The sequence below is a fragment of the Zymoseptoria tritici genome, chromosome 2 (assembly GCF_000219625.1).
Source record: "Zymoseptoria tritici IPO323 chromosome 2, whole genome shotgun sequence".
Classification (NCBI taxonomy): domain Eukaryota; kingdom Fungi; phylum Ascomycota; class Dothideomycetes; order Mycosphaerellales; family Mycosphaerellaceae; genus Zymoseptoria; species Zymoseptoria tritici.
The window spans coordinates 270,192-289,239 of NC_018217.1; the positions used below are offsets into that span (position 1 = coordinate 270,192).

The window sequence follows — 19,048 nt, forward strand, 5'->3', positions numbered from 1 at the left end:
AGTTCCACCTTGAATACTTTCAAGCACTATCTGGTTCGTAGCGGCTTCATGTTAGAAGGAATACAAGCTGTATCTGTGCAAGATTTCGTGACGGCGTCGCCTCTTGCCTGTTCAAAACACTTCAATCATCAGAAGAAGAGCAGCTCATTCGCTCCGCCACCTCGTGAGCAAAGTCATCGATTGAACACGCCTGCATCATGCCCGTGACGGAAATGTCAAGTCCGGTCTGGGTCCTGAGCCAATTGCGCAGCTCAATCGCTACGAGCGAGTCGACTCCGCACTCGGAAAAGTCTTTCGAGGTATCGATGTGAGTTGCGCCAAACATCGTCTGAAGCTTGAGGTTGAGCTCATCGACGATCAGTTTCGATGCATCGTCCACAGCCACGCTGGACCGGAGTCTCGATGACAATCTGTCCGTCTTGCGCCCGAAATTCGCTGGTTGCTGCAGAAATCCTGATTCTGGTGCCGATGAAGACGACATGGCCTGATCCTGCAGGGTGGAGAACCGCTCGTCGCAGAGTAGAAAGTCTCTGGCCCAATGTGTGCCCGGATCTGCATTGATTCCACAAACAATGTGGTCGAAGGGTTTGGGTTGCTGCGAAATGGCCAGCTCCATGAGCCTGAGGACAGTCTCGATCGGTATTGGTTCGAGCCCTCGCTCCTTCAGCAGGTCGAAGAGATTGTTCTCCGCCACATATCCGACTGATTCGACCATGCCGAGATTGAGAGATACTGCGCTCATACCTCGAGACGTTCGTAACCGAGCGAGAGCATCTTGGAAAGAACAGCCAGCCGTGTAGTTTACCTGACCCGGCGCTCCGGTGATCCCCAACACTGACGAGCACATGACGAAGAAATCGACGGCGGGAAATACTTGATGCAAATTCCAACTGCCCATCACCTTGGGGTAGATGGCAGCCATGTATTGTGCCCTCGTCATGTTTTCAAAGGCCGAGTTCTGGTTCCGTTTTGTTAGTAACTTGATTCATAAGCGGCATCTGCTCGGAAGTTCTCTTACGTGAAGAACCATCCCGGCGTGTATCACACCTCGGATCGGGGGCATATCGTCGCAAGTTGCCAAGGCAGCTTCCAGCTTGCTTCTGTCGGAAACATCGCAGGCAACGTCTCGGATATGGCATTCCTTCGGGATGGAATCCCAAGACCCAGTTCCCTCCGGAGTGTTTCGCGAAAGTACAATCAAGGACCTTGCGCCCCGTTTGGCAAGCCATTCGCAAGTCTTCTTGCCGATGCCACCTCCGCCACCGACCACTAGGTACGAGGCATCCGGTAACAGTTCCACGCGTGGTGAGGCATGGCGGACCTATAAGTCAAATCGTCAGAGCCTATCACCCGGGATATTACCACTGATGCTTACCGCAACGGTACCATTTCCGTCCTCGGTGTTGACGACGACCTTCCCTATGTGTTGGCCAGTCTGAAGTTGACGAAAGCCTTGTTCAACGCCTGCCAACGGAACGCCAACAATGGGCTCAATGCCCGGGAGGGTTCCATGGCCCACTAGTCGTACACAAGTTTCGAGAACTTTGTGCATTTCTCGTGACTGATGCTCCACCAACACAAGCAGATCCACCGCCAAGACGGAGATGCTTCGTCCAAATGCTGCAAAGTCAATGCGATGATGATTCTCAATGTCGCGGCGGCCGAGTTCAACAAATCGACCAAATCTGGCAAGACAATTTAGCCCGCTTTGGAGTAGTGGACCAGACAAGGAATTGATCACCACGTCGACACCTCGTCCTTTGGTGGCTTGCATCAGCCCGTCGACGAAACCTTGGGAACGGCTACTAAAGATCCGTTCCGGTCGGATACCGAAGCGGTCTATCAAAGCTTTCCGCTTTCTTTCGCCTGCAGGGAGGTATCTTAGCCGACGAAAAGTGGGAGTTGGGGTGGTGACTGGAACTTACTGCCGACGGTTGCATAAACCTCAGCCCCCAAGTGTTGACATAGCGATACGGCGGCCTGTCCAAGCCCGCCTGCTGCCGCATGAACCAGCACTGTCTCCCCACGCTGGACGCGCGCAGCCCTCACCAAGGAAACATATGCTGTTGAGAACGCCACAGGGATACTTGCAGCCTGTACCCAGCTCATTTGGTCGGGGATCTTGGCAACGCTGGTCCAAGGAGTCCACAAGCTTGTGCGCCAGCTGTCTGTAGAGAAGGCGCAGACACGGTCGCCAACGCGTAGACCATTGACAGCCGCATGGGCCCCAAGGCGGGTTATCACCCCTGAGCATTCTAGTGCGGGTAGTTGATCGCAAGGCAGCTCGCCCATTGCAAGCATAATGTGCCGAAAGTTCAGCCCGAAAGCCCTGGGTGCGATCTCGACCATATCAGGAGGAAGCAGCGTGTGTTCTCGACTCTCAGCCGGCAGAAATTCGAGTGTGTCGAGCAACCCTGGTACCCTGATCTCGAGTTGAATTGGCTTTTCGGCATCTGTGAAGGCCCGCAATTCCAACCGCGTCGAGTCATCTTCGCTTGGCAGACTCGATACACGTCGGAGACGCGGTACGTGGATGACACCATGCCTCTCGCAGAACTCAAAGTCGCGCGCTGAGCTATCAGGGTCCTGCATCGTTGACGCATAGACTTGTGCTATCGCCTTTGCAGAATCGAAAGTCCAGAACGGTCGCCGAGGATCTAGATCGAGGGTGACATAGTTGCTGCTAGGATATTCGCACCGAAGCGAGCGCAGCAGTCCATGTATTAACGAAGACCACGGGTCGACGACATCCATAACCGCACCTCGTGTGATCCAGAAAACGGACTGGCATGATGTTAGCAAAGATTTCAGCGCGTTGTAGTCCGCATCTGTAGGACGAGAAAGGGCGTTGCTCCCTGGCTCTTCGATGTAGATCACGGAACAGCCCATCCCAGTCAGAGAAGAACAGCGATCCAATGAACAGAACATTGGCTGAACGCCCAAAGTGGTGGTCAATGTGTCATCTAGCTTTTGTAACCATCCGAGCGGGAAGCAGGTGAAGTCTCGTGCGACAACATGCAATGGGCTTCGACAAGTGCCGTTGAGTTCAATGCCGAGTTTTGAGTTCGGTCGCCGCGCAGTCGACATTAGCACACTAAAGTGTGACCTCTCTTCATCCTCATGATCCCGAAGGTGGCAATCAACGCCGGAGAATCCAGTCTCGCGGAGCACCAAATCCCATGATTCGAGGCTCAGGGAAGGCGAAGACGCTCGTTCTGGCTCTGTACCTATCGAGCTATTAGTACTGTTCGAAACTTGATAGCCCAGAGTGGGACCTACTGAGCCACCAGCCTGGGAGAAGGCCAAAAGCGAGAAATATGTCGATGCTGTCTCGAGTGGTTTCCATCAGCAGCAACTTGCCATCAGGCTTTAACAGGCGATGGACATTCAGCATCGCCTGTCGAATGTTAGAGGTGGCATGAAGAACCTGACACGCAACGACGACGTCGTACGTGTTCGGCTCGAATCCCTGCTCCAGAGGATCGGAGCTGATATCAAGTTGCTTGAAGAGCATACGCTCTGCCCACGGACTGAATTGCTGGCGGGCAGAGTCGAAAAAAGCGGGTGATATGTCGGTGAAGTGATATGTGCTGAAATCCAATGCATCGTGGCCATCGTCTTTTTCGATGGACGTCCATTTGTTGCGCGATGGTGAAGCCTGCATTATAGCCTTGGTAGCGCCGCCTGTCCCGGCACCAATCTCTAGGATGCTACACTTTGGGTTCACCTTGGTCAGCATGTGTAGCAGCGATGCTAGCTGTGTCTCGGAGCGCCTCCATTGCGGTGCGTTCTCGTAGTAGCGATACAACAGCCGATCCTGCATCATCAGATCCAAAGCGGACTCGTGACCTTGTATGATGGCAGAAATCTTCGGGCCCACTCGTGTCATCAGCTCTCCGTTGACGCCGGACGAGCCGACTCGCTGGTAAAAGTCGGCCAAGTCGTCAGGGCTGAGTGGAGTGGCGGACTCTTTCTCGATCTGCGCCTTCATCCATTGATGATATTTTACGAAGTGCCCCGGGATCTCACCTAACACAGCTGACGGGATCGTCTCTAGGGCATTTGACATGTAGTGCAACGCAGCAGAGTGTAGGTCATTTGCTAGGCTCTCCTCGTATGAGTCTTGACGGTGCCTCAGTTCACGCAGCATGTGCTCGGGGACGCCGAAGCGAACATCCGGTGTCCAGAAAGTCCTAGCGAAACGATCGTGATCCTCTGCTCTGGACTCTAGACCGAGTGGTCTCGAGTCCGCCACCGGCGCACCATGAAATTCAAGACCTGTCACTTCCAGCACGGGCAGCTGATCGTAGCCTTTATCATTCGGGTTGGCATTATGAACCGTCATGTCCACGGAAAATCCATTTCGTTTGGGGCTGATGCGGGAGGCTTCTGCCCAAAGTGCGTGTTCCACATCTGCTTGTGTGTTTCGTCGCAGGCAAATGTCGGCGATCGAGTACGGAAGATACGCCTGTTCTTGAGTCGCCAGCGGCGAATTGTAGTAAGACGGGTAAGCAGCTTGCAAGACAGCGTCGATTGTGGTAGGATGCATTGCGTACGCGGACTCGTGTCCGCGCGGCATTGTCGATGCTGTGTCGGCAACGTGCAGTTCGACGCACGCGACTGTTGAGGAGTTGGAGTCGCCGTAAATAATCCGGCGAAAGTTTCGGAATGCCGCTCCATATTCGATCCCAACACGACGTAGCGTGGCCCACAGATCTTGCGGATCCATAGCTTTGGTATCAGAAAGAGCTAGAGACGAGTGACTGGCTGCCGTGGATGCGATGCCAGCTGCAATCTGTTCCCCTGACCGAACGATTCCATCGCTGACCTGCATCTTCGTTTGCCCGCTGCAGTGGAGACGCCAGACATCACGGCCACTGGACTTCGGTTCCCGTGAATAGATATGAAACTGGAACCAGCCATGAGATTGCAGATCCCAATCCGGACAGGCTTGCAAATGGAAATGCAGCTGGCAGCCCGCACCTTCGTCTTCGGGTAGGACCAGTGCGTGCGGAAAGGCAATGTTGCGCAAGTGGTATTCGAGTCCATTCGTCTCGCCGTCTTGTTGCGTTTGCATCTGACCGATGGCGTCAATGGCCATGCAAAGGTATCCAGCCGCCGGGAAGACGATCTTTCCTCCGACCACATGGTGCCTCAGCCACGGCACATCCGAAATCTTGAGGAAGTTGCTCCAACTCATGGCCATCGGCTCAGCGATGGACTCACGCACGCCGAGAAGGTCGCACGACGCTGCCGTTCGGTGCCGGTAGGACTTATTGCGCTGCTCTTCGATCCAGAAAGACACTTCGTGTGACCAAGGGTAAGAGGGAAGGTCGAGCAGGAAACCTGGTTGCCGCAAAGAAGTGGGAAAATTGACGAGATCAAGGTTGATCGTACCGTGCCCTCTCCGGACAAGCTCGCCGACAAGCCCATGAATACTCAGTACCGCATCTCGCTTGCGGACCAGACAGCTGCCGTAGCCAATATCGCCCAAGTCCCCTGGTACATTCGCTTCCTTCAGTATATCCATGATTGGGCCTTTGAGTGCGCTGTGTGGTCCAACCTCCACAATCATGTCGATGTTCAGTCGACGTCCATTGACAATGCACATTTTGCTAAGAGCACGATCAAACTGTACCTGGGAAAGCATGTTGGTATTCCAGTACTCCGGAGTGGCGAGCTCTCTAAGGTCCGTGAGGTAAGTTCCAGTTACGGAGGAGCAGAAAGCTACAGGTTCTCTTCCCACCGCTGGCTCCATTCCGTTTGTGCACGCGGCCGCTGCTGCAAGCCACGGTCGCACTCTCTCCATGAATCTGGACGAGATTGGAGCCATATACTCGGTGTGGAAGGCTGCGGTGACCTTGAGTCGACGACAGAAAGCCCCGTCTGCATTGAGGAGTTGTTCCAGGAACGCGATACCACCGATATCTCCTGATGCGGTCACACTTTTGGGACTGTTGACGCATGCGACCCACACGCGTCCACATTCCTTTCCATTCACGGCAGCGACATACGGGAGGACGTCACTCTGAGACAGCCCTACAGCGAGCATGGCTCCTCGCCGTTGGCCCGCATCGTCCTCGGCCGCTAGACTTCCACGAATGAACATCATGGCAATTGCGGACCGGGCATCGATGGCATGAGCAGCATACGCAGCGGCCACCTCTCCGCTCGAGTGTCCTGTCACCACGGCTGGAAACACATTCCACGAGCGCAACAGGTCCGTGAGCGCCACCTGAATGGCGGTAGAGAGCGGCAGACTGTACGCGACATCGTTCAGATAGCTTGATGTGGCTTCCCGCATCAGCTCCTCTGTAACAATATATCAGCGGATCATCTCGCAGCAAGTGTCAATCGTGCAACTCGCCTTCTAACGACCATTGTGCTCCCATCTCTCGCATATACCCATCCATGGCTTGGATACTCGCGCGAAAAGCCGGGTAGGTGGCAATCAACTCCTTGCCCATACCCTGCCATTGCGCTCCTTGTCCATTGAATACGAATCCGATACGCAGGGCTCCGTTCCGTCTCGGACAGATACACGAACGTTCGATTCGCTCAAGGTGCTGATCGAGTTCAGTGATACTACTCGCACTGACAGCATCAATACAGGAGAATCTCGAGCGCCGTCGGTGCAGGGTGTACGCCAGGTCATCTAAGATCGCCTCGGAGCATTGATTGTCCTTCCCTTGAAGCTGGGTAAGGTAGAGGCGCAGTTGGGACGCTGTACGGCTCAACGCCTCCTCATTGTGGCTGCTCAGAGCGAACAATCTCGGTCGTGTCCCGGACCTCGAGTGCGTTTCACCTTTCTGGCCAGCATACTCAGGGGCTTGTTCCATGATTACATGGGCATTTGCACCTCCAAAACCAAAATTATTGACTGATGCCCGACGAATTCGGTCCTGTTCGGGCCACGTTGTACATTTTCTAGGAATCTGTTCAAAGTCAACGACGGACTCCAAAGCGATGCTCTTGTGCCTCACAATAGCGCACGTGTTCAGGTTGGAATACGCTTACCGTAATGTGCCCAGCTACTTGACGGCACGCTTCACTCATTTCACCAAAGTCTGCATTAGGAGGGATGACTCCTCGCTTCAGACACAGTGCGGTCTTGATGATGCTGGCCAGTCCACTGGCAGCCTCGCAGTGACCGACATTCGTTTTGACGGAGCCCAGCCACAATGGCAGCGAGTTGGAAGCTCTGGCAACGCCGATTGTCCTTGCAATAGCCTCCAACTCGATGGGATCTCCAGTCTTCGTGCCTGTGCCGTGAGCCTCGACATAACCCGTGTCCTTCATGTCGAGGCCAGCTTGCTTATAACATTTCGCGATCAACGCTTGCTGCGCGTCACAACTCGGTCGGGTGATAGTAGCTGTCTTGCCGTCCTGATTAAGACCAGTCGTACATATGACAGCGTGGATGTGGTCATTCGCCTCGATGGCATCTCCGAGACGCTTTAGAACGATGGATGCAATTCCTTCACCACGGCCATAGCCGTTGGCACGCTTGTCGAAAGCATAGGACTTTCCATCCGGTGATAGAAAGCTGTTGCAGAAGTCAGGACATGAATGTGTTCTCGCAGAAGAAAGCCGTACCCTAGGCTCGACATGGTAACGAAAAAGTCTGGGTTCAACATCAGATTGGCCCCAGTCACCTAAACATCAACGGGTAGAGTTGTCAGCATATCTGGAACGATCTGGATTCCAAGGCAAAGACCTCGCATCACCCGAGAAAACTCGGGCTCCCACGTAGGCCTCTTTGAGCTCCATGTTCGTACAATTGAAGTAACGGATTCTCCGCTCTGGAGACTCTTGCAAGCCAGATGCACGGCAGTCAGAGTAGTCGAGCAAGCAGTGTCGATGGTCATACTGGGGCCCCGGAGGTCGTAGAAGTGCGAGACACGGTTCGACGCCATCGCGGCTGCGTTGGTCGTCATGTACATCTGCGGCAGGCGGTCGGGGTCGCGTAGGAGGCCGTCGGAATAGTCTCTCTGCATGATTCCAGCAAACACGGACGTGTTGGAGCCGGCAATTTGCGCGAGGGTAATACCAGCTTGAAGTCGATTAGCAGTCCAGACCCCATCGCAATCCGAACCAATTTTGGCTTTACAGACCATTCTCCAAAGCCTCGTACACCACTTCCAGCGTCATGCGCTGTTGAGGGTCCATACTCTGTCGCAGTTGTCAACACTCGCCGGCAATTAGATGTCGGCTAGCGATCCTGAAGTCCACTCTCACCTTGGCAACTTCTGCGGACAGGCCGAAGAAGTTGTGATCGAAATGCGCAATGTCCTGCTCGAGAAAATGACCGCTGGTCACGTTGGCCTCATTTTCAAGTCAGCACTAGATCGTGAATCACGACGGCAGAGGGCAAAGAACTCACGGTGCTGGTCTTCTCGCCGTGCGGATGGTGGAAAGCTGCTGCATTGAAGCGTGAGTCGGGCACGATGCCCCATCCTGTTCTCGCAGCTCCCAGCATCTCCCACAGCTTCGAAGGGCTTGTAGCGCCAGCGGCAAACCGGCAGGCCATGCCTACAATGGCAATTTTGTCTTCTTCCATGTTTGTGACTGAACTCAAGGACCTGGTTGTGTGTTCTTGCGGTTCAGAGGGACAACGAGTTGGTGCGCGTGAACAGTTGAGCCAATTCTCCGAGCTCCTTGTACGTTTCACCTGTCTCGGTTCTTACATCCGTGTGATTGTTGAAGATGCCAAATCGGACCGTGATGATCTTAAGCGGACCGGGGCATGGCTGTGGCACACCGGGATATCTCGCATCCAAAACACACAGTACCTAAAGTACGGGCCGCATGTGCAAAACACAAGCCACCATAAGCTCCCCGAGAAGCGGTCCGTCAACAACATTGTGTGGTAACTCGTCCATCACGGTAAAATATCTCTCCTCTGGCCGGATGGGATATTGAGCATGGTTTGTCCGCGAGATTCGAGCCAAGTTGTGTCATGCCACACTCCACCGAGACCAGGATTTACAGCAAGGTTTCGACCATGGCCAACGTCCAAGCTAGGACAGTCTTCTACGAAGAGTTGCGCTCTCTCCTTCCCGAGCTTCTAGAAGATACCCGAGTCGACCGTCAAAGCTTCGCAACATGTGGTGGAACATCGCTTGCGGCTCTCCAGCTTCAAACTGCCTGTCGACGGCGAGGAGTCGAGCTCGACTTCACTCACTTGCTATCAGAAGCAAGTCTGAGCGAGGTCATCAACAGAGCCAAAGTTTCCACTTCCGACCCGGTCACCCCAGACAAGATGCGTCACGGCGACGTCGCGTGTACAGCATCGGCACCGAGATCGACAATGGTGTCGGCAGCCCCACGTGACGAGAAGGGACCTACGAGCCAGCAGAGCGAAGATGCGTTGTCCCCACCGAACGGCTTCGTTCCAAAGACAGCAGGACGCCCACGACTTCGATTGGTATCATATGAGAGGACCCTGCTCGCCAGAACCCACGACTTGGACGCTGAGCAGGACGCCGCCGAATTCAACGACCTTCAACTTCGTCTGATCCAAGGCACGATTCGACGACCTGGTAGCGGCCTAATTCACCATGTAATGACCGCACGCAGCGAGGAGTTAGAGTCAGTTCAAAGTGCCTGGGAAGCGGTTCTCAAGAATGAACCCACGTTCAACACAGCTTATCGTAACCCTCGGGGTGGCCGTCCGCTTTGCTTGGCCGTCTGCTGGCGGCGATTTGAGACCGATGATGCCGATACACATCAGCAAGCGCTCTCCGACTGGCGTACAGCGCTACCATCGTGGCCTCGTTGGCGGGATATCGACGTCGATGATGTGGATCTTGACATTCGGTTCACCGTCATCGAGCTCAAGGATCAAGCCGAGTCGATGAGAAACGGCGCAGTGGTGATATGGACTATTCACCATGCCTTGATCGATGGATGGTCGGCGCATCTGCTCCTGCAACGTGTGCAGGGTGTGCGCTGTGGAAAAGCAGTATGCGGACCAGTCCATGCATGGAGCACAGCAATGGCCGATCTGGAAAGCTATCGCCAGCGGCATCGATCAGCAGGCGAAAACTTCTGGTCCATGTGTTCAGAAGAGCTCAATCTATCCAGAGGCTCAATCTTGCTCCCGCTTCCTCCCGCCAGCGCTTTCACGGAGGGATCAAGCTACCAACACACAGAGCAACTGTATACCACGCTTTCCGATCCGCTACAGAGCCGGATTCGATTGACATCCCAGAGATATGGCGCAACTCCCTTGGCCATTTTTTATGCCGCCTGGGCCATCATCATCTCCGTGTACAGCGATTCGGATGCGATCAACTTCGGAACGGTGGTCTCGGCGCGTGGACTGCCCATCCAGGGCGCCCTGGACGTCGTGGGCCCCATGTTCGACACATTGCCGTTCCATATGGTCATTCCTTGGACCTCGACCATAGAAACATTTGTGCGGCAGATTCACCGTCGTTTGCGGCTACTCAACGAGTTTTCTTGGACAACATCAGAGCATGGCTTCTGTCGATCGTTTGAATGTCTGTTCTCTGAGCAAATCGATGTGCACTCTTTGCAAGAGGACAACGACATCGACAGCCTCTTTGATGTGCGAACCACTGACCAGACAACGGACATACCACTTCACGTCATTGTTGGTCCCAATGGACAACTGCAGATGCAGTACTTCGTTGAGCGATATCGTGCAACAGACATGAAACGACTTTGGGACCACTATCAACGGGTCTTGGTGGAGCTGGTAAGCGACAAACACAGCTCCGTCATGCTTGTCGCAAACTCGAGCGAATCTACAGGTTCCATAGCCCACCTGAGGACCTTGGGAAACTGCGAATCGCCAAGAACGACCTGGAGCTCGTACGGTGCAGGCGACGACCTCGTGACACTCTTTGAGCAGACTGCCGATCGGCATTTCGATGCGATTGCTCTAGTCAAAGGCAAACGCCAGGTCAGTTACTCTGAACTTGACGCCTGGTCGTCGAACGTTGCCCGAAGACTTGGCCAGATGGGTGTCCAGAGCGGCGAGATAATTACAGCCGACGCTGACACCTCCATTAATTGGATTGTAGCCATTTATGCCATCTTACGAGCTGGCGGTGTGTATTGTCCTATTGCTCCATCGCTCCCGCCTGAGGCGAGAAACACTCTCTTTTCTGACTCTGGAGCGAGGGTCCATCTGCGGACCACTTCCTCGCGGGATGCAACGAATGGTCAACATCCTCCGGGCGCATTCGTCCTAAGTATTGAAGACATGATGCCGGGATTCGGGACTCTCGGGAAGCAAGACGTCGCAAGGCGTGACCGAGCGCGAACACACGACAGCGCATATGTCTGTTTCACTTCTGGCTCCACTGGCAGACCAAAGGGGGTTGTCTGTACTCATGGAGCCCTTATGGCGTTCCAGCGCGAGGAGGAAGTTCGATTATACGCCAACCCCGGCGTTCACATTGCACAAACTATGTCTCCCGCCTTCGACGGCAGCATCCACGAGGTTTTCTCCGCCCTGAGCTACGGGGCAACGCTTGTGCTACCGGCATCGGGTGACCGCCTGGGGCATTTGAAACTCGTCGACGTGGCGATTCTTACGCCGTCGGTTGCGTCACAGTTGCAGCCAGCCGACTTTCCCCGATTGCAGAAGGTACAGTCTTTTGAACATGGTTCACATCGGCGATTTTAATGGCTGTTGCTGACCTCCAACGTGAAGCTCTACCTGGTTGGCGAACCGGTACCACAGCGAGTGTGCGACGCATGGGCTGCGGAGAAGCAGGTCATCAATATGTACGGGTGAGTCGTGGCCGTGCGTGTCCGGTCGGATGCTTGTCTAATGATTTTAGGCCAACAGAAGCAACCTGTGGAGCAACAATTGCCCGTCTCGATGTCGGCAAGCCCGTAACCATCGGCAAACCGAATCCTTCCACACGTGTGTATATTCTGGATCATCGTCTGCGCTTGGCCCCCATGGGTATGATCGGAGAGGTCTGGCTCGCGGGCGTACAGGTCGCTCGGGGGTACCTGAATCAGAAGGAGCTCAGCAGCGAGCGCTTCCTGGATGACAGCGTGTGTGTGTCGTTGGGGGAGCAAATGTATCGAACAGGAGATCGAGGCTACTGGGACGAGAACGGAGACCTCGTTTACTGCGGTCGCAGGGATCGACAGATCAAATTGCGCGGCTTCCGACTTGACTTGGACGATCTGGAGGCGCGCATCCTGGTGTGTTGCCTCGGAAACGCCACGGTAGCAATCACTCTGTGCGACGACGTGGAGGAGTTGGTGTGTATGGTGCAGACCACAGCCATGTCAGCACACCAGGTGCGACAGCGTCTCCAGCATTGCTTGCCGCCATATGCCGTACCACGACACATCGTCGTCGTCGAACGCCTCCCCACTACAGCTGCCGGGAAGGTGGACTACAAGGCCATTGCGCGGACCCGGACCGCGGACCGAGAAGAAGCGCTCGCAGAAACCCTCGACCTTCAGACGTCATCCACAGACCAGAGGTTGGCGAGACTCTGGCGGAAAATGATTGGAGACAGAGGGCGATTGAGCGTAACGGTAACTCCGCGTTCCAGGATCTTGGACCTGGGAGGAGACTCTGCACTGCAGTTGCGCATACTCTCCGCCATCAACGAGGAATTCGGCGTGCAGCTTAGTTGGCGCGCCCTGGCAGAGCTAGACCTCTCGCAGATGGCCCGAGAGATTGATAACAAGTCGGGAGAGTTGCAGCCGTCACCTAGACTGGACAAGAGTCAATTGTCCAGTGCAGAAGAATATCATTGGCAACGGTATCAGATCGACCCGACCTCTGCGACGTTCAACCTGGGCTTCGCCTGCGATTTCGATCTAGTGTCCGTGGATCGAGATCGACTCGTAAGTGCTTGGAATGCAGTACTGCAGCATCACGAGATGTTCCGATGCAGATACGTGCCCGATGCCAACGGCAACCCACGAAGAATATTGGGTTCGCGACCTCAACAGGTTGCTGACATCCTGGACGAACCACTGGAGGCCGAAAGACTGATGAACACTCCTTTTGACCTGGAGCGGGATAGTCCAATACGCGTGGTCATTTCGAGAAAAGGCATGGTGGTAGTGTGTCATCACATCTCCTGTGACTACACCACATTCACTCTCCTCATCGGCGACGTCATGAGAGCGTATGATGCAATGGGCACATTGCAAGACTCCGTCAGCAATGCTAGCATCACCAGCTACTTGTCGGCAACTTCGTGGCATCCCAATGTGTCGGCGTCCATGGTGGCGTTTTGGAACGATGCCCTGCGAGGTGTTCCACAAATCCAGCCTCCACTGGCAGGGGCTGCAACGGGTCTCCAGAATCGAACTTCCTACCAGGGATCAGCGACCATGCTACAAGCAACGAAATCGACGAGCGATCGGGTGGAGGAAGTCATGAAAGCGTATGGTGTGAGCGGGCAGCAATTGGCGCTGGCCGCCGCTACTGTAGCATTGGCAGTGCTGGATGAAAACTGTGACAGTTTCGACGTCGTCATAGGCGTTCCCTTTGCAAACCGTCGCTCACCAGAGGACGGGAGGGTGGCAGCGGGGGTCTTTCTGGAGCCAGTGCCTCTCCGCCTAGCCTTTCCTTCCGGACACCATGTGTCCTCTGTCGACTCTCAAAGCCCTCTGCTGGGAAAAGTGCAGTCAGCGCTGTGGGGGGCCGTGACCAATGCCATGCCTTGGGAGCAACTCTTGCGCAATCTAGGGATATGCTCTACGAATCTCGGCCATGACCACGCACTCTTCGACTGCGTGGTCTCATTCCACGACTGGAGGACAGGCGCAGAAAGCGTATACGGCAAGATGGCTGGCATCGGGATGAGTCCCCAGTTCTTGTGGAGCTCGAACGGTTCCAAGTTCAAGCTGATGATCGAACTGATTGTCGTAGACGATGGACTGTTGGTGCGGCTCGAGTACGACGAAGCTTGCTATCCCAGTCCAACACCATCGCATATCCAACGGCTCTTTCTCCATGCGCTGGATGTCATTGCGACTTCGCCGAGCGCCTCTTTCGAGCAGCTGAGGCACGAGGGGCTGCGGGCTTGGACGCCTGAGACCTTGGGCACCTCTGGTGCCACATTGCCTTGTCCGAACATTCTTTCTCTCTGTCGAGGCCGAGCAGACAGCGACAGTTCATGCCTAGAAGGGTCTTGAGCCCATCTTACATCGCTTTTTGTGAGCGCCGCGGCGCTGGGAGTCGTCCACAAGAAGACAAGCGGAAGCGGAAGCTGGGCGTTTCCCATGTCTGGCACTCGGTGGCGGAGCAAGTTGTCGGTCGACCTCGGCTGAACAAGCAGAAAGAGAGATGAGAGAGGTTATTGTAGGTGGGTAGTCATACGAGGATTGCCACAAATACCATCTGTATACCACTACCAGGTGCAAAAGTTTGCCTCGGTCAGGTAGTAGTGTGTGCCTCAGGCCGCACACAAGGTTCGTTCAGCAAGACATCGAGAGCCTTACCTGCGCCTTCATTTGCCATGCTTCTGGCATGGCACTGAGCATCCGCATCATCATCGATTTCGGCTCCCCGACCTTCATAAGTCTCCGTTAGGTAAGGAAATCTCCTACATGGCGTCCTGCTTACGCAAAGGCGTCAGAATCTCGAATCTCCAGACGGTCCATGGAGGTATACCATGCTCATTCAGCTGCAGGAGATACAGAAGCTCTGAGACGTGCAGTGCTCGATCCTGTCCACTCACTCGAGCCAAGGACGGAGACCAATCAGCGACTGCTGCCGAGCCAGTAGCAGTAGCCTGACCTTCAACCACCGAGCCTTCTCTGCTACATGAGATCTCTTCAGCGACTCGAGCTCCATCTTGCATCGATGGCGTCGGCAGCCGAATCAATTGGAACTACTCAAGCGGTATCGGACCGAGACTGCCGCGGAGAAATGGCCGGACCAGCATGTCCTGCGAGACGCACGCGAAAGCTGAATGTATTTTCCAGGTACAGTATGCCACTGCCCTGTTGACTATGGATGTGCTGCTGCGTTGGATGCCTGATGACCGAAGCAGCAAGCAGCGGTCGGTGCCGGAATCGTCATCCGGACCGGACCCATCAGGGGTGGCTCCGGAGTCCCGCCACTTTCTTGTAGACCAATGCACATTTCGGTCACCGGGCTCAAGACCCCAACTACGATTGGGAACCCGGAGCACGTAGGACGGCAACTTGTCGCTTCTCCGCCTGTCCGGGCCGGACGTCGTCCAAGCGGTTGGTCCCCTGTCAAAATCTCGAGTCCACGGTCGAGCGGACAACAAACCCTCGCGCCCCAGGTCGATGACACTCATCCATCATAAAGATCAGCGAGTCTTCCTCGGTACCTCTACCCCGAACATACATCTATCTGCCAATCGATACAACCGACATCTCACCACCCGGAATTTGAGCCTCATGCATCTGTCAAACCTGGATCTTGTATCAATCCTGGTCGCTCAGCATGTCGTCGCCGCACTTGCAATCGGCTTCACGAAGCCAGGATCCCTCCTCCGCGCCATTTCTTTGCCCTTTTCGATCGGCCTGGGGTGGCTGTCCATAGCCTCTGCAAAGAGCAGCCGGGATTCAATCACCAGAATCTTGGCTATGCTACCGCCCGCAGTAATGCTACATCATTTTACTGTCGTCCTACTACGCCGATTCGACTTTGATTTTGCGGGACCACAGCCTCGCGACGTCGGAAAGAAGCAGAGCAGGTCACCTTTGCCGGATACGACATGGCATCGCTTTACCTTTGGCTTGGCCGCGGCTACCAGCCGTCGGTATTGTGGACGGTCGTTCGAGGTCGATAATGTTCCACGTTTCCGGAAGGAAGATCCCACCTTTGTACCACCCAGGCGCCGTTTCCTGATCGACAGAGGGCTGCTATACTTGGCATTATACCTCTTCATAGACTGTCTTGAGAATCTGGCGCCAAGAAATCATCCAAGGACTTCGGAATCCTCACTCGATCTGTCCGACGGCGTTGACGTTTCAATGCTATATTCGCCGATCGGGCGAGTCGTGCTAGTGTTGATGATGTGGGGGGTTGGACTTGGTTTCACGACAATAATCTTCGGTCTTCCAGGATACTTGCTTGTGCTACTAGGGCTATCAGAGCCGAAGCATTGGCGCCCTATAGCCAACTTGGACCATGGTATACCGTTCTCGATCCGGCGTTTCTGGAGGTAAGTTTCAATAGCTAGGATTGGGTAATATGCACTATACTAACTACTGCAGCCACTACTGGCATCTATGCGTCAAAGATTCACTATATCAACCTGCAAAGTTCGTCGTAGACGACATGCTCTGCCTGCGCAAGAGGAGCGTTGCTCGAAGGTATACCCTTATATTCTTCACCTTTGCCGTTTCCGGTATACTCCACCTGTGGCTCGACTTGACCTTAGGTGTACCCTTCCGGGACTCTGGTTCTATGTTCTTCTTCTTGAGCCAGGCCGTTGCTATTATGCTAGAGGATGCTGTAATCTATACCTGGAAGGCTTGTACGGGACTAGCCAGCAAAGACGTTGCTGTTGGTAGTAACACAGGGTGGAAAACTTGGATCGGTCGCCTTTGGGTCGGTATAGTTTTGCTCTCTACTACGTCTGCCTGGACGGCGCCGATGATTCGACACGCAGGACAAAGCGCTATGGTACCTTTCAGCGTGGTGAAGGTATTGAAAGCGTCTGCGGAAAACGGCTTCAATATTATGTAGACTATCTCGAGCTTGCCTCCTGCTCAGTCGCCCCGCAGAGACTCCCTAAATGTCGTCGGTCCGGCCTAAAGCATCGAGGCATGCGGCATGTCTTGCCTCGGGACCTCACTTCGACCTCATTGCTTGTTCAACTGCATCTTTTCCAGCTCCTTCATCATATCAGCGACCGTGGCAGTCGCCGGAAGCTGCAACTTTGCTAAGGCGTCTCGCACCGCCTCGAAGTCGATGGCAGTGGAGTCTAAGTCGGTAAGAAGCTGGACACTCGCCGAATCTGCGCCAACAGCATTAGCTTGCCGGAACAAATCCGAGTTGTACACAAGGTCATCACCATGGCGGTGCACGCCAGCGTGCGCGCTACCCACTCGGCGACACCTACGTTCCGCAAGGAAGATCACAGCTCGTCCGATCCACAAGAGGAGAAAGTTCACGTACCCTGGCGGCAGGAAGCTTTCGGACAGCTTCTCGGCTCTTTCTCCCACGGGTAGATTCAAGGCTTCGGACATCAACATGTCGACCAGATCTTCTTGGGACTTGGAAATGACGGATGATGAACCGAAGAACATTGCGCTGAAGTGGTCCATGACCTCCTCCGTGGGCTTGTGCTCCGCTAGAGAGAACTCGTTGGGATTGACGAATGTCGGGGCCTTGAAGCTTTCGAGAGACAAGTCTAGAGCGACCGCGATGGCCGTCCCGGGGAGGTGGAGGTCGTCATTCGTGCTAAGTTCACGGATCCTGGACCAATGGTGGTGCTCACGAAGGTACTCTTCTTGGGTGGTGAGTACTTCCGTGCTAACCGCCAGCTCGATCTCGTCCTCTGGTTGAAGGGTGCGTTGTTTGCAGGTAGGGCAATTTACAGCTTTGCACTGGTCCACCCTCAGATTGTGGAGCGTGTCTTCCCACATGGATTGAGCATGGCCACAAGGCAACATCACATGGAGATCTCCTACTCCCGGATATCCGAACGGCGGCTGAAACGGGTGAAGTCGACTGCAGAGAACTTCCAAAACGTTGGTCCTCATCTTGGTTGCCCATCGGACGTTCCAGCTGTTTTCCTCGGCTTCGACGATGTCCGTATCTGGATAGCACTTGATCAGCTCTTCCCGGATATGGTAAACCGCACGATCGCTAGCGCGCTGCTCGAGGTGCTGCATCGTGTTAATCCACTGATGGGCTCCTGCATGCTCCATCAGATACTTCCAAGAGTCCTCACCAATCACAAAGTACACGGTCGAGGCCTGTCCTTGCTGATACCAAGTCGTCAGGCGACACCTGTGTCGCCTTTCGCCTCGTGCTTCGTCAAAGAACGCCGCAAATTCAAGCGTGGACTCACCCGGAGCATCTCGCAGATTCATGATTGCATCCACGAGGTTATCGAGAGCGACGTGGTAGAACCGTGGCAGTCGTGTGACTCCAGACGAGAGGACCGCATAGAACCTGGTACTGATCAGGCCGAACGTAGTACGATCTGCTGGAGGTCGAGTGCGGTGCTGGACGTGCAGCGGAGGTTCGAGCGCGGGCTTGTTGTCTCCGATCAGAGCGATCGAGTACTCAAAGTGCAGGACGTGTCCTCCATGCTGATTGGAGTCTTGATGCGCGCATCGAGCGATCGAATCTTTGGACGACATGACTTGTGGTGGGAGGATGTTTGGTTGGATTTTTGAATGTCGCGCGCTGCTCCCGTTCATCGTACGTATATATAGGGTCGCGGAAGCCAGTTTCTGGCCGCGAGAACCACAAGGCTATTGTCGATAATGGAACGACAAAAAGCGCGAAGCAACAAAGATAGTCCGCAGCCTTTGTGCTAGTAAGCCTCGACGATTGTGCGAGCGAAGCTGCTTCCGGCGCTTTGTCTTCGTTGGAGACAACGATGGCCAAACAGTCGTGGACAAAGATACTGCAGTCATACAACCAAGCATGCCAGCTTGCATGATCAGCGTTGGGAAAAAATTATGCGATCCCAATGAGAATTTTATTGTCAAACACAAGCTCCTACAATGTGGCAGCCCGGATATTCCGTCCAACACTTGCAAAGACGACTTCGACTGCTAGGTGGTTTCTAAATCACTGCCTGGGCGGGTGAGGTACGTCGCACTCTTCATATCGAGGCTCTGCTTGCTAACGGGAACAGCGCTCTCGGCGGAAGTCTGGGCATCGGGTGGAAGTCAGCGGTATGGAAGTCCGGTCGAGGCGGTCTGTACGGATGTCGAGTAGATCGACATGGCCGGTGTATTGGTCTTCCAACGTCAACACGCCTCTATCTCTTGCCGTCCTTCCCAGCAAAACGTCTCTCTCCCATCATCAATCCCAGTAGCTCATCCGCCGCGTCTCGATCCAGCGTCTCCACATCCCTTTCTCGATAGTACT

At 54.6% G+C, this 19,048-nt stretch overlaps 3 protein-coding genes across 3 annotated transcripts; 1 reads left to right on the top strand and 2 right to left on the bottom strand.

The window, feature by feature from the left end:
* Positions 1-121: 121 nt before the first annotated feature.
* PKS6 (putative polyketide synthase) lies at positions 122-11,309 on the bottom strand (the record flags this gene model as incomplete). The annotated part of the gene is made up of 15 exons (XM_003855753.1): positions 122-958; positions 1,019-1,321; positions 1,376-1,866; positions 1,926-3,227; positions 3,280-4,373; positions 4,458-6,284; positions 6,376-6,935; positions 7,018-7,546; positions 7,597-7,655; positions 7,779-8,053; positions 8,115-8,172; positions 8,239-8,325; positions 8,384-8,532; positions 9,185-9,187; positions 11,300-11,309. 15 exons carry the CDS (start codon positions 11,307-11,309, stop codon positions 122-124), a joined length of 7,584 nt encoding a protein of 2,527 aa, XP_003855801.1.
* Positions 9,095-13,992, top strand: NRPS4 (uncharacterized protein; the record flags this gene model as incomplete). The annotated part of the gene is made up of 4 exons (XM_003854672.1): positions 9,095-9,315; positions 9,457-11,620; positions 11,687-11,766; positions 11,817-13,992. Coding segments are annotated over 4 exons (4,641 nt in total), but the record flags the coding sequence as incomplete, so codon positions are not given.
* A 2,808-nt stretch (positions 13,993-16,800) lies between these two features.
* Positions 16,801-18,309, bottom strand: MYCGRDRAFT_90364 (uncharacterized protein; the record flags this gene model as incomplete). The annotated part of the gene is made up of 1 exon (XM_003855752.1): positions 16,801-18,309. The coding sequence occupies one exon, from the start codon at positions 18,307-18,309 to the stop codon at positions 16,801-16,803; it is 1,509 nt and encodes a 502-aa protein (XP_003855800.1).
* Between the last annotated feature and the right edge of the window lie 739 nt (positions 18,310-19,048).